The 14,711-nt window shown below is 46.7% G+C and overlaps 1 protein-coding gene across 1 annotated transcript; it reads left to right on the forward strand.

Moving 5' to 3' along the window:
- The first annotated feature begins 1,895 nt into the window (after positions 1-1,895).
- On the forward strand, positions 1,896-9,530 carry LOC134983920 (oocyte zinc finger protein XlCOF6.1-like). Its single transcript, XM_063949530.1, has one exon. The coding sequence runs from the start codon at positions 2,013-2,015 to the stop codon at positions 3,204-3,206; it is 1,194 nt and encodes a 397-aa protein (XP_063805600.1). The 5' UTR covers positions 1,896-2,012; the 3' UTR covers positions 3,207-9,530.
- The last annotated feature ends 5,181 nt before the right edge of the window (positions 9,531-14,711 follow it).

Raw genomic sequence — 14,711 nt, forward strand, 5'->3', positions numbered from 1 at the left:
GGACTTCATCCGGAAGTTTTCCAAATGATTGTAAACCGTTGGGAACGACCAAAGGTGGACATGATGGCGTCCCGCCTCAACAAAAAACTAGAAAGGTATTGCGCCAGGTCAAGGGACCCTCAGGCGATAGCTGTGGACGCTCTAGTGACACCGTGGGTGTACCAGTCGGTTTATGTGTTCCCTCCTCTGCCTCTCATTCCAAAGGTACTGAGAATTGTGCGAAGGAGCGGAGTAAGAACGATGCTCGTGGTTCCAGATTGGCCAAGAAGAGCTTGGTACCCGGAACTTCAAGAGATGCTCACAGAGGACCCATGGCCTCTACCGCTAAGATGGGACCTGCTCCAGCAGGGGCCCTGTCTATTCCAAGACTTACCGCGGCTGCGTTTGACGGCATGGCGGTTGAACACCGGATCCTGAAGGAAAAGGGTATTCCGGAGGAAGTCATCCCTACCCTGATCAAAGCCAGGAAGGATGTCACGGCAAAACATTATCACCGCATTTGGCGAAAATATGTTGCTTGGTGTGAGGCCAAAAAGGCCCCAACGGAGGAGTTTCAACTGGGTCGTTTTCTGCATTTCCTGCAAGCAGGAGTGAATATGGGCCTAAAATTAGGATCCATTAAGGTACAGATTTCGTCTCTGTCAATTTTCTTCCAAAAAGAATTGGCTTCACTGCCTGAAGTTCAGACATTTGTGAAGTGCGTGCTGCATATTCAGCCCCCTTTTGTGCCTCCAGTGGCACCTTGGGATCTCAATGTGGTTTTGGGGTTCTTGAAATCACATTGGTTCGAGCCACTTAAAACCGTGGATTTGAAATATCTCATGTGGAAAGTGGTCATGCTGTTGGCCCTGGCTTCGGCCAGGCGTGTGTCAGAATTGGCGGCTTTATCTTGTAAAAGCCCTTATCTGATTTTCCATACGGATAGGGCAGAGTTGAGGACTCGTCCTCATTTTCTCCTGAAGGTGGTATCAGCTTTTCACTTGAACCAACCTATTGTGGTGCCTGTGGCTACTAGGGACTTGGAGGATGCCAAGTTACTGGACGTGGTCAGGGCCCTGAGAATTTATGTTTACAGGACGGCTGGAGTCAGGAAAATTGACTCGCTGTTTATCCTGTATGCACCCAACAAGCTGGGTGCTCCTGCTTCAAAGCAGACCATTGCTCACTGGATTTGTAGCACAATTCAGCTTGCGCATTCTGCGGCAGGACTGCCGCATCCTAAATCAGTGAAAGCCCATTCCATGAGGAAGGTGGGCTCATCTTGGGCGGCCGCCCGAGGGGTCTCGGCTTTACAACTTTGCCGAGCCGCGACTTGGTCAGGGTCAAATACTTTTGCAAAGTTTTACAAGTTTGACACCCTGGCTGACGAGGACCTGGAGTTCGCTCATTCGGTGCTGCAGAGTCACCCGCACTCTCCCCCCCGTTTGGGAGCTTTGGTATAATCCCCATGGTCCTTACGGAGTTCCCAGCATCCACTAGGATGTCAGAGAAAATAAGATTTTACTCACCGGTAAATCTATTTCTCGTAGTCCGTAGTGGATGCTGGGCACCCATCCCAAGTGCGGATTGTCTGCATTACTTGAACATAGCTACTGTTAACTAAAACGGGTTATTGTTGAGAGCCATCTGTTCAGAGGCTCCATTGTTATCATACTGTTAACTGGGTTTAAAATCACGAGTTGTACGGTGTGATTGGTGTGGCTGGTATGAGTCTTAACCGGGATTCAAAAATCCTTCCTTATTGTGTCAGCTCTTCCGGGCACAGTATCCTAACTGAGGTCTGGAGGAGGGTCATAGGGGGAGGAGCCAGTGCACACCAGTTAGTCCTAAAGCTTTCTTTTAGTTGTGCCCAGTCTCCTGCGGAGCCGCTATTCCCCATGGTCCTTACGGAGTTCCCAGCATCCACTACGGACTAGGAGAAGATTTACCGGTGAGTAAAATCTTATTTTCCATAATGTATTTTATTTCCAGCAGGTGGACACACAAGCAGGAATATTTCAGAAGGACATCTAATGTTATCCCCGGATTGTGACATAAAAGATAATGACAGTAGACAGGATTCTCCAGGAGATAACCCCATTACCCCAATTATACATCCAGCTCTATCAGCTGATCCCTCTGATCCTGGGAAATGTTCTCCTGATCACTCTGATATTGGAGCATTTGTTACAGCTCTGAGATTAGATACAGTGTTTCCCTGTTCTATAGATGCCAAATGTTTTACACAGAACACAAAGCCTATTACCCATCATCCAGCTAAGGCAGGTGAGAGGCCACTGATATGTTTTGAGTGTGGGAAATGTTTTACAAAGAAATCAGCTCTTGTTACACATCAGAGAAGTCACTCAGGTGAGAGGCCGTATTCCTGTTCTGAGTGTGGGAAATGTTTTACACAGAAATCATCTCTTGTTACACATCAGAGAAGTCACACAGGTGAGACGCCGTGTTCCTGTTCTGAGTGTGGGAAATGTTTCGCATTTAAATCAGTTCTTGTTAAACATCAGAGAAGTCACACAGGTGAGAAGCCGTTTTCCTGTTCTGAGTGTGGGAAATGTTTTGCATGGAAATCACATCTTGTTACACATCAGAGAAGTCATACAGGTGAGAAGCCGTTTTCCTGTTCTGAGTGTGGGAAATGTTTTACACAGAAATCAGCTCTTGTTACACATCAGAGACGTCACACAGGTGAGAGGCCGTTTTCCTGTTCTGAGTGTGGGAAATGTTTCGCATTTAAATCAGTTCTTCTTACACATCAGAGAAGTCATACAGGTAAGATGCCGTTTTCCTGTTCTGAGTGTGGGAAATGTTTCGCATTTAAATCAGTTCTTGTTCCACATCAGAGAAGTCACACAGGTGAGAAGCCGTATTCCTGTTCTGAGTGTGGGAAATGTTTTGTACGGAAATCAGATCTTGTCACACATCAGAGAAGTCACACAGGTGAGAGGCCATATTCCTGTTCTGAGTGTGGGAAATGTTTTGCACAGAAATCAGCTCTTGTTAGACATCAGAGAAGTCACACAGGTGAGAAGCCGTATTCCTGTTCTGAGTGTGGGAAATGTTTTGCACAGAAATCAAATCTTGTTACACATCAGAGGAGTCACACAGGTGAGAGGCCATTTTCATGCTGTGAGAGAAATAAATCCGCTCTTGTTGAACACATTAGACATTACCCAAGTACGGAACCATTTACATCTTCTGGAGTATAATTATCACTGTCATGCAATGTTCCTCAAGGATGAATCCTATCTCCAATGCTTTATAAAATATACATGCTACCACTGGGTGATATAATCAGACATCATGGCCTGGTCTATCACTGCTATGCTGATTACCTGCTTTTTGCTCCATGTACTGAGAACCTAATACCAATCCTAAATGGTTGTCTAGCTGAGCGCCATGGGTGGATGATACCAGTTTGCTGTGATTCAGTCTTTGTGAAACATAATAGAAGCTCACCAACAAAGGACAAGACTTTACCAACCATCTGGATTTATGCTTTGGTGCTCAGAATTGAAAATACTGAACATGTGCTGAATCTTTGTGTTGTCCTGGTATGTGGCTGACACATACATCAGGTATCTGCCACATACAAATCCTCATTCTTCCATCTGTGGACCATAGCCAGAATCAAGCACTTGATTCCCTCAGAAGTTCATAGACTACTGCAATGCCATCTACCTGGGTCACCCAGCAAAAGAATTACAGAGCTTGCAGCTAGTACAGAATGCAGCAGCCAAGCTGTTACCTAACCCGTTCCTGCCACATAACACCAATTCTCTACTCCCTTCACCGGCTGCCTGTAAGATGACAAATCTATTTCATAATTGGCTAACTGACCTTCCCAGCCCAACATTACATGGTCCAAGGTACTAGAAGCAGCTCCTGCCTCCTTACTGCCCTGCTTGCTTGCTTCTACAGATGAAGGACTGTTACCGACAGTACCAAGAATCTCCTGTCATTCATTTAAGGGTTGAACTTTAGCTTTGCAGCCTTGACCATGGAACTCACTGCCTTGCACAGTCCAAGAGGCCTGCACTCTAGAGACCTTCACAAGCAGACTGATGACTGTTACTCACGCTTTTCATTAATGTACCTCTATTTCTCATACGTCCTAGAGGATGCTGGGGATTCCAAAAGGACCATGGGGTATAGACGCATCCGCAGGAGCTTGGGCACACTGTAAAGACTTAAACTGGGTGTGAACTGGCTCCTCCCTCTATGCCCCTCCTCCAGACCTCAGTTAGACTTTGTGCCCAGGAGTGATGGGTCACACACTAGGGGAGCTCTACTGAGTTTCTCCATTAGCTCCAGAGGGTTCGATCACTTGGTGCGCCTAGCTGCTTGTTCCCGGAGCCACGCCGTCATTCCCCTCACAGAAGCCAGAAGAAAGAAGCCATGTGAGTATGAGAAGATCAGAAGACTTCAGTGACGGCAGAAGACTTCAGTAACGGAGGTACAGTGGTAGTGCTGCTCTTCATGCTCCCACACACCAAAGGCACTCACAGGGTGCAGGGCGCTGGGGGGGGGGGGGTGGAGCGCCCTGGGCAGCATGTTACTGGTCTGCTTAATGTGAACAATTGGCAAAAAAAAAAAAGCATTTAGGTGCCGAGGCACCGTGGTTCATCCCCCGCCAGTATACTTGAATTATTTCCCCGACACCGCTTATACGGGTGTAGGGCGCGCGGGGGGGAGCGCCCTGAGCAGCGAGTCAGTTTTAAAAGTTCTTCCTCGCACTGCCGGGGGCTCCGTATACAGACCCCCGCAGGCGCGTTAGGCCGTGGTCCCCGTCGGCCACCATGGGTACAGGGCGCCGGGAGGTGGTGGCGCCCGGGGCAGCATAGATAGTTAGAGCTCCCGGGCGCCGCACACGGGGACCCACCATGAGAGTGGCGGGTGCGCGATGCGCCGGAACTCCCGCTTCCCGAACGTTGTCTGGGGTGCAGGGCGCGCAGGGGGGGTCCTGAGCAGCATGGTGCTGAGTGTGTGTGTGTATATATGTATGTGTGTGTATGTATGTGTGTGTGTGTGTGTATATATATATATATATATATATTTGTGTGTGTATGTATATGTGTGTGTGTGTGTGTGTGTGTGTGTATATATATGTATGTGTGTGTATATATATGTGTGTGTGTGTGTGTGTGTGTGTGTGTGTGTGTGTGTGTGTGTATATATATATATATATATATATGTGTCGTTACCCTATATTTAGTACTCGGCCGAGAGGGGCGGAGCTTAGCCTCACACACTGAGTCGGCGCCATTTTTCCCTGCTGTCCCCGCCAAGAACAAACAGTGGGGAACGCAATGTTTGGACTCTGTTGCCCTCCCAGAGGTGTAATCTCCCTGTGTATAGGTTCCCCCGGCTCAATAGAGGGTTTTATTTATATTTATATATATATATATATATATATATATATATATTTATTTTTGTCGAGCGGGCTTAAGTGCGCCGGGAAGGGGCGGAACTTAGACCTCACAGAGGGGTCAGCGCCATTTTCCAAAGTTCCCCACCGGGACTTGCTGTATACTAAGAAGGAAGGGGGGCACAGAGTGTTTTAATGCTGTATGGGTGTCATACAGCATTAGGATTGATAATGGACGCAGAATCCTTGTTGTAATACATAAATACACTGTTTCCCTGTTTTATTTACCCACTATTGGTTAGTCGACGTGTGTCGACAGGTGTGAGGGCTTTGTCAAAGGCGTCTGTGGGGATAACTGTCGGTTGATTAAGCTCTAGATTGGCCGGGACGAGTTGGTTTCGATGCTCTCAAGGAGTCCGAATATTAATCTCTTCACAACGCGGAGAGAAATCTATGACAGTCAACTCCTGGTCGACGCAGAGCCCGGTCGCAAGGGATCATACACAGGCAGCTAAGTGATATTTTATTTCTATACTTTGACCTTATTTGCAATGGATGCACTTGAGGGAGTTTGGTAGTCAGGTAAGCTTCCGATAGAATTATCCTGCCCAGAGTGGGTAGGGCTTGCCTATGTTTATTTTTCCTTATAACATTACAGCAGGCTGCCAAGTGACAGCAGGTGGTGTGACCGGAAAAATGCGGAGGAGGTCTCCGGGAGATGCTGGTGGGAGGTATACAGCTGTTTGGTGTGGCCTCTCTTCAGTTAATCTCGGCGGTATCCGCTGATGAGGCTGAATTCGAGAGTTAACCTCCTTCACAACAGTGGATGACGCATTCTTTTGTGGGATGCAGTCGTTTAACCGGTTCAAGACCGTTCTTTTTCCTTTTCTGTGTAGACAGTGGAAGGTGAAAAGGTAAGTGTTCTGCAACCTGGTTAGGTTCGCAGAAGTGGATGTAGTTTCTGTTTCCACTATATACACCACTTGTCGCTGAGTCTATCTGGCTGGTCCCCACTTCGGTGACCACTTGTCCACTAATTTTCAGTTAGTCTAGGAATAGACTACGACATGTGAGTTATTTATAGAAGCCAAAGGGGAACGTTCTGAGTTACGGTTGTTTCCCCTTACTGTTTTTTCTAATAGATTTTGCCTCTCCCCTATGGAAGGGGAGGTAACACGCAACGCCTTACAGAGGTGCGTCACGTTCAGGACATTGTCTGGTTGTCCCTGTAAAAATGTGCATATCCTTGTTTATTTGACGGTTCTTCGGCGCAGAAATGGGCCTGTTGTTCCCAACGACGCAGATGTCAGAAGTGGTTTTCAGAGTGGATACTGACCGGTTAAGGTTTGGTGTTTTCCTGTGGAAAGAGGTCTGAGGGTCCAGAGTTGGATCGACTTTGAGGTGACACCTCATCAATAGGTTCCATTAAGAAGACAGATGGATGCGGCATGAGAGGTTTTTTTTCGGAGAGCAGGTCTAATACCAGAGTGATTTTCATGGGACCAGTTGGAAATGTGGTCCGGGTCACACCTGTGCATCCACCGGAATATAATCAAAACGGCCAGGACATCGCTCCTGTGGTGTCTGCTCGATTTTTTTCCTTCTAGAGGGATAAAGGTTTAGATCTTGGTGTCCGTGCATATAGATCTCCGAAGCTGGGGAGCAGTCCTTTGCAAGGGACGTATTTCCAGAGGATGAGGTCAGGTTGGGAAACTTGTCTGCTGTAAGTTTTGGAATTAAGAGCTATTTTAGACGAACGTGTTCTTCATGCTCTGCCGTGTTAATTCTGCCAGAAGCCTTGTCAGAAATGGCGTAAGTAAGCCGCTAGGGCGGAACAAAAAAAAAACCACGAAAATGGCAGAAGATGCGCTGTTTGCAGTTGAGGGGGAAGTCTGGTAAACGCTATGTTAGCAGTCTTCATTCCGGAGGTAAACGACGGAGACATAGATTTCCTTTGCGACATGATATTCAGCCGGGAAAAATACTGTCATTATTGAGAAGCTTTCCCAGACGTGCCAAGTCTTTGTGGAGTGTCGCAATTGGACATGTTGGCGTTTCGCCTCAACGTGAGACCTCGAGGAGAGGGTTCCAGGTTAAGAGACACTCAGGATATAGCAGCGGACATCCTTGTGACACTGTTTTTAGTCGGTCGAGGTGGCCTCTCCGCTTTCACTTTTCTGGCAGTGGTAAGCGTAAGATGATCGATGATCCTCTGAACTCCGGTCTAACCAGAGAGGGTTGGCTATCCAGTTTTCATGGTTTACTCATAGAAAATTACTGCCCTCTTCCTTTACGTGACGTAATGTTACAACAGGATCAGGGCGTGTATCAGGACTTACCGCGGCTGCGTCTAATGGTGGGGCGGTTGAAGGTCGTATCCTAAGCTGAATGGGTGTTCCCAGTGAAGTCGTTTCTTCAATTCTTCCGGCTTGGAAAGAACTCACGGCACAGCGTTAGAACCGTTGTTGGAGTAATTATGTGTCTCGGTGTGTATCCAGGAAGGCTCCTATGGAGGACTTTCAGCTAGGTCCTGCTTATCCATACGTTACAAGCCGATGTGAAGGCAAGACTATATTAAGTTTCTTTGCGGAAATTCTCGTTTGGAAAGTGGTCAGGTTTTTGACTTCGACGTCCGCAAGGCGGGTGTCGGACGTGGTGGTATTGTCCCACAAGAGCCTTGTTTGATCTTTCAGGTGGATAGAGAGGAATTGAGTACTCGGTTGATAATTCTACCAAGAGGGGTTTCGCAGAAATCAGGCTTTTGTTGATGCAGGGGGTTACTTAGGCATTAGCTGGTTCAAACCCCCTTGCTCTAGCCAGGGTTTTGAGTATGCAAGTCATCTATTTGGCTTAGTTTGGAGTAACAGAGACCCTGTTTATGTGGTATGTTCCCAGCTTACTTTGGGAGACTGCGTTATGCAGTTTGTTACATGCTGAATCTGTGATGCGGTCTGGCATGTTTGTTCTACGGCTGCTTTGCCGTCACCGAAGTCGGTGGAGGTTCCTTCTTTTGGGAAGATGGGATTTTCTTGGGCGAATGCCCGAGGAGTCTCGGCGGTTCAACTTTGCCGAGCGGATTCTTGGTCTGGGTCAAAAGTTTTTGCCATGCTTTACAAGTTTGATACCCGGATTGTTGAGGACCTTATGTTTGCTCATTCGGTGCTGCAGAGTCGTCTGCACTCTCCCGCCCGTTTTGGAGCTTTGGTATAAACCCCATGGTCCTTTTGGAATCCCCAGCATCCTCTGGGACGTATGAGAAAATAGGATTTTGGTACCTACCGGTAAATCCTTTTCTCTTGGTCCGTAGAGGATGCTGGGCGCCCGTCCCAGTGTGTACGGTCTACACAGTTATTGCTTTTTGGTTACACCCTGGTGGTGTGTCTTCTCTATCTGGTGGTTGCTACCGTTGTTCATGACATAGCATGCAGGGTCCTATTTTTGTTTCTGTGGACACATGGGTTGTGTTACATATTCTCTCAGGGTTTTGTTCATGCCGTTGACTGGTATTCTACTGAGTGCCACGTTCTACGGTGTGTTTGAGGTGTGAGCTGGTATGACACTCACTGTGTTTATAACAATAAATTCTTTCCTCGAAAATGTCCATCTCTCCTGGGCACAGTTTTCTAACTGAGGTCTGGAGGAGGGTCATAGAGGGAGGATCCAGTTCACACCCACTTTAAGTCTTTACAGTGTGCCCAAGCTCCTGCGGATCCGTCTATACCCCATGGTCCTTTTGGAATCCCCAGCATCCTCTACAGACTAAGAGAAAAGGATTTACTGGTAGTTACCAAAATCCTATTTTACTTCCTAAATAATACATCCCAAAGGCTTAGGTCTTTTTTCTGCTGTTTATTTAGTATCTTGTGCTTTGTGTAAATGTGAATGTCTAATACCAGTTTCCACAATCTGTATTGCTGCACGACAATATGGCGGCCATTGGAACGTGTTTTCACTTCTAGTTTGCCTAACTTGTTGCAGTCACTCATCTTGATCAGGAGTGCTGAGTGTTTTCAGATACAAGATCCTGTCCATATATACCCTGTACATTATCATGTGCATTAGAGTCACCCGGGTTCCATCTGCGGTGGTTTGTTGTAAGTTACATCTATATGGTGCGGATACTCCTCTGTATGATTTCATAATAAAAGCTTTTGTTTGCATCTAATTATTGCATTAAATCTTTTATTTTTTTATCTGTTTTATATTCCCGTCTGAGTAATTACGCCATAATGTCTAATCTCGGAGTGGACCCCAGAAGATGTAAAGAAACCGTGTAAGTGTTCCATCATTCTGTTTTGTGTAAGCATACAGGTAAGTGATGGCACGGTGGTCACTGACCGTCACATTCCGGTGGTATAATGGAAGTGGACTGTCTGGGCTTATTCTAGTCTACTGCAGAAATAAAAAACTCCGCCTTTATCCTGCTTAAAAAAATGACAAAGCCCATAAATCAAGCTTGGTCGGACAAGACAGAGGCCACATTAATGGTGGCACATTATATAGGCTGAGGACCCATGTTTATGGTATATATGGCATAACTCACTCTTCACCCACAAAAACCTTCCCTTCACCATTCACAATGTCCACCATTGCCCCTTCAGAAGGGACACAAATTTCCTTTGCTTTTCCACCTCCTCCTCTACAGAGCCCAGGACCACCTCCATGACCATTTCATGTTTATCTGGAGGCCAGGCATCTGGGAGGTTCATGGCATGAGATGACCACAGAACCACCAGGTAGTGGGCAAGAAGAATCCCCAGGATCTGGAAAGTCCAAGGATCCACCCCACATGAGGCAGAGAAGGGTCAACCACAGGGACTGGCTCACCAATTTCCTTCCTAAAAGCTGCTCTTTACCCAGTTTGGTACCTGTGGGATCCCACTCCAATTTCCCTTGAGAGTCCTTACCCTCACTAATCCCTTCTGAACCTACCAGTTCCTTCCCCTTCCAACCACTCCTCATTTTTAAGCTTTTCACCACCTGCTGTGTGAGTCCCATCCAACTACTCCTCTCCTTGACTCATTGGTGTAGCAACCCCCTTCTCCCCACCCTTGAGGAAATTGAGGAACTATACTGCAGTTAAGCTGTGAGACTTGCTGCTAGCATTACTCACTACTCAGCACACACACTCACATCATGATTACACAGCTGTGCCAGAGACACTGTCTCACTGACAACCAGGACGAGACACTCCCAGAAAGGCATGTATGTATGAGTACGGAGAGAGTGGGAGCAGTGGGGCTGCATCACTGACAGCCAGGACGAGACACTCCCAGAAAGGCATGTATGTATGAGTACGGAGAGAGTGGGAGCAGTGGGGCTGCATGACTGACCAGGACGAGACACTCCCAGAAAGGCATGTATGTATGAGTACGGAGAGAGTGGGCGCAGTGGGACTGCATCACTGACAACCAGGACGAGACACTCCCAGAAAGGCATGTATGTATGAGTACGGAGAGAGTGGGCGCAGTGGGACTGCATCACTGACAACCAGGACGAGACACTCCCAGAAAGGCATGTATGTATGAGTACGGAAAGAGTGGGAGCAGTGGGGCTGCATGACTGACAGCTGAGCCTGTCACATCAGTGAGGTGACAAAATGCAAGATATAGGGGGAAATGTACTAAGCCTGAAAAGTGATAAATTTCACAGTGATAAACTACCAGCCAATCAGCTCCTAACTACCATTTGACAATGACAATTGATTAATGACAGTTAGGAGTCGATTGGCTGGTACTTTATCACCGTGATAGTTATCACTTTTCAAGGCTTAGTACATCTGGCCCATAATCACCTAGCTAAATCAGGCACTAATGCAATGTTACATGTATTAAATGAGCAGCAAATATATTGATTATTAGATAGCAGCTCCTATGCGGCAACTGGATGCCTTAGACCAGGCATTCCCAACCACGGTCCTCAAGGCACACCAACAGTGCAGGTTTTAGTGATATCCAGGCTTCAGCACAGGTGACTTAATTGGTAGCTCAGTTATTTTGATTTAACCATCTGTGCTGCAGCCTGGATATCACTAAAACCTGCACTGTTAGTGTGCCTTGAGGACCGTGGTTGGGAATGCCTGCCTTAGACGATATAAATTGTTTAAGTTTCAATAGAGACATAAAAGAGCGCTGATGGTATATAAATAAAAATATTTCTAATAGTTATTAGAGTTCAACACAATAAAAACAGTTATGCCAATAATAAAAGCCAGCCTGTGACATGACAGCTAGGATCTGATTGGCTGGTTCTTTATCACCTTCCACTTTGTCACTTCACCGAGCTTAATAAATCTGCCCCTAAGTTTCTTAACAGAAGGATAAGAAAACAGCCAGGGAAAAAAAGGGGGAGGAAAGAAGAAAAAAAAGGAAGCTATAGGATAAAATAGAATAACATACAGACATTGATTCATATATTATTCAGCTCAATGTTTTCGTTGAGCCCTAGAGGGAACAAAGTATCTATCATACAAATCCAGTATGCTTCCCTCTTACAGAGGAGGTTATATCTATCCCCACCTGGGAATGTCTGTTTTATATGTTCAACTCCCTGTATGGACAGAACCCCACAATCACCTCCATGGAGTGAGCAAACATGTCTAGGTACACGGTGTTTAGTTGACTTTTTAAGAATTCATCTTCTATGTTCTAAAAACCTAGAGAGCGTATTGTTCTACCGACATATTGGCAACCGCAAATGCAGGAGATTACATAAACCACAAATGTTGTCTGGCAGTTTATATTGCCCACTATATCGAAGTATTCTTTAGTTCTATATGATAAGAATTATGATCGTCAGTGAGGTGGATGGGGCATCCCATTCCCAGCTGGAACAGCACACTATATGTAAGAGGCGGAGCGGTGCAGGGCTACTGGCTGACAGCCTAGCATCTCGGTGCAGCCGCAGAAGTCTGTAACTGATGGGAAATAAACATCTGGCCCATGGCTACTGTGAGGAAATGAGAGGTCTGTGACAATATAGCTATGCCTCATTTCTCATGTCAGATATGTACTTTTTTTATCCCCATATCCCTATACATTCATCTGTTTCCTCATTCTCCATAACATGTCCATTACTGCTCACCCAATATTGTGTTTAAATCAACCTTAATATTAATATATGCAATTGTGTTACGTTATCTGTTACCCTTTGGAGCAATGCATTCATGTTAGACCTAGTTTTCTATTGTTTACTACCACCACAGTGGACACTCAAGGATAAGTCATATATAAGGTACCATTGTCCCTTTTTGTTTACTCCCTATTGTCCAACAGTGAGCTGACCAGACATGGGTGGTCATTCCGAGTTGTTCGCTCGTTGCCGATTTTCGTTATTTTGCGATTTACCGCTTACTGCGCATGCACAATGTCCGCAGTGCGACTGCGCCAAGTAAATTTGCTATGCAGTTAGGTATTTTACTCACGGCATTGCGAGGGTTTTTCTTCGTTCTGGTGATCATAATGTGATTGACAGGAAGTGGGTGTTACTGGGCGGAAACTGAGCGTTTTATGGGTGTGTGAAAAAACGCTGACGTATTTTGGAAAAATGCGGGAGTGGCTGGAGAAACGGGGGAGTGCCTGGGCGAACGCTGGGCGTATTTGTGACGTCAAACAGGAACGATACTGACTGAACTGATCGCAATGGCAGAGTAAGTCTCAAGCTACTCAGAAACTGCTAAGAAGTGTGCTAATCGCAATATTGCGAATCCGTCGTTCGCAAATCTAAGAAGCTAAGATTCACTCCCAGTAGGCGGCAGCTTAGCGTGTGCAAAGCTGCTAAAAGCAGCTTAGGAGCGAACAACTCGGAATGAGGGCCATGGTTGCTCTCTGGCTGATGTAATCACCTTGATTAGAATATGTATTGTATTCCAATGCTGTAAGATCCTTAGACAAAGAAGTCACACACACTCATAGGTAATATGAAGCTTCTGGGGGTATAAGTAGACCTAACCAGAGAGCTGAAAGAGATTCTGTGCTCCTTGACTAAGAAGTGATGTTCTGTCAGGAGTTTGTGGTGGGAATTGTCATGTAGAATTGGATTACAGAGGTGTGCTGAGCTGTTTATAATACATTCTGTTCAATAAACCACTGTTGGTTTTTCATCTACCACTGTGCCTGAGTGATTTGGAACCCAGTATCTTCACAGCTACTATCGATGGTGGGTAACTACCTGGCTCTCTTCCTTTGATGGTAAATCTAGTTATCATCAGGTATAGACCATCAAAGATTCCTGGTCATCAATGGTTGATGGCCAATCCTAGACCAGACCCTGAGAGACCACAACCATCACCAGATCCACAATGTGTACCTAGAAGCTGCCACATCTGGCACTTTGTTACCCGCCATCAGATCTACCTTCTAGAGAGCCACCTCCACAGCTTTCCACATCTAAGCTGGAATTCTGCAGGTTTCCTTCACCACCAGCTTTGATCTCCTTTGCATCAGCATCCCGGCCAGCCACACACAGGTCCATGGAATCAGCATTATGATAAGTTTTGACTCTTTATTTGCTGCAGCTGCTGTATAGATCCTGTAATTTCCTCCAGCTTATTAACCAGCTGCACCAGCTCCTCATTTCATGTAACTCTCCCAGCTGCTGCAACAGTTTATTCTCCTGCAGGGTCCACAGGTTATCCACAGGATAACATTGGGATATGATGACCCGACAGCGGATTTGCACCAAACGGTCAAAGCTTTTGGCCTCCCAGCATGCAGTGGGCCCGTCCCTATAGCCCCACCTCCTGGCTCACGCAAATCAGTTTTTTGTTTGGTGTGTGGCAGGAGCCAGTCCATGTGAGGAGGGCTGCTGGTTTTTAGCAGCTATAAGCTTTCTTATTTTATTTTTATAGACCATTTTTCTTGAGTGATCTTTCTAAAAAGCATCTTATACGCACCTTAGAAAGAGTAGCTCCAACAATTCCCTGCCGGGTTGTGACAACGCTTACCCACATGTACAGCGCTGTTTTGGGGAGCAGGAGTGTAATTACGTGTGTGCCAGGTGCAGTAGCGGTTCTTGCCACGGGCAAGCAGGACTTTTGCCCGGGGCGCCGCCTTCCGGAGGGCGCTGGCGCCATCCGGAGGGCGCCGCACTGTGGCAAGATCCGCCACTGCTGCCCACTGTGTCCGCCTCCGCTGCCCGCTGCCGTCCCCGTCCTCGGCGCCTCCTGTGAAGGGAACTACACGCTATGCGTCTAGTTTCCCTTCGTGGAGAGTAACTGCTGAGCGGTGCGCGATGACCTTTTGCTGTGCGGTGCGCGATGACGTCATCGCGCACCGCTCAGCATTCAAGCGGCGCTTTCAATGTACAGGTGGCGTGACTCGCCACGCCCCTTGTATTAGGCCACGCC

Source organism: Pseudophryne corroboree, assembly GCF_028390025.1.
Source record: "Pseudophryne corroboree isolate aPseCor3 chromosome 3 unlocalized genomic scaffold, aPseCor3.hap2 SUPER_3_unloc_29, whole genome shotgun sequence".
In the NCBI taxonomy this organism is placed as follows: domain Eukaryota; kingdom Metazoa; phylum Chordata; class Amphibia; order Anura; family Myobatrachidae; genus Pseudophryne; species Pseudophryne corroboree.

Coding starts and splice junctions, on each gene's coding strand:
- LOC134983920 (XM_063949530.1), top strand. CDS start 2,013: ATGTTATCCCCGGATTGTGACATAAAAGATAATGACAGTAGACAGGAT.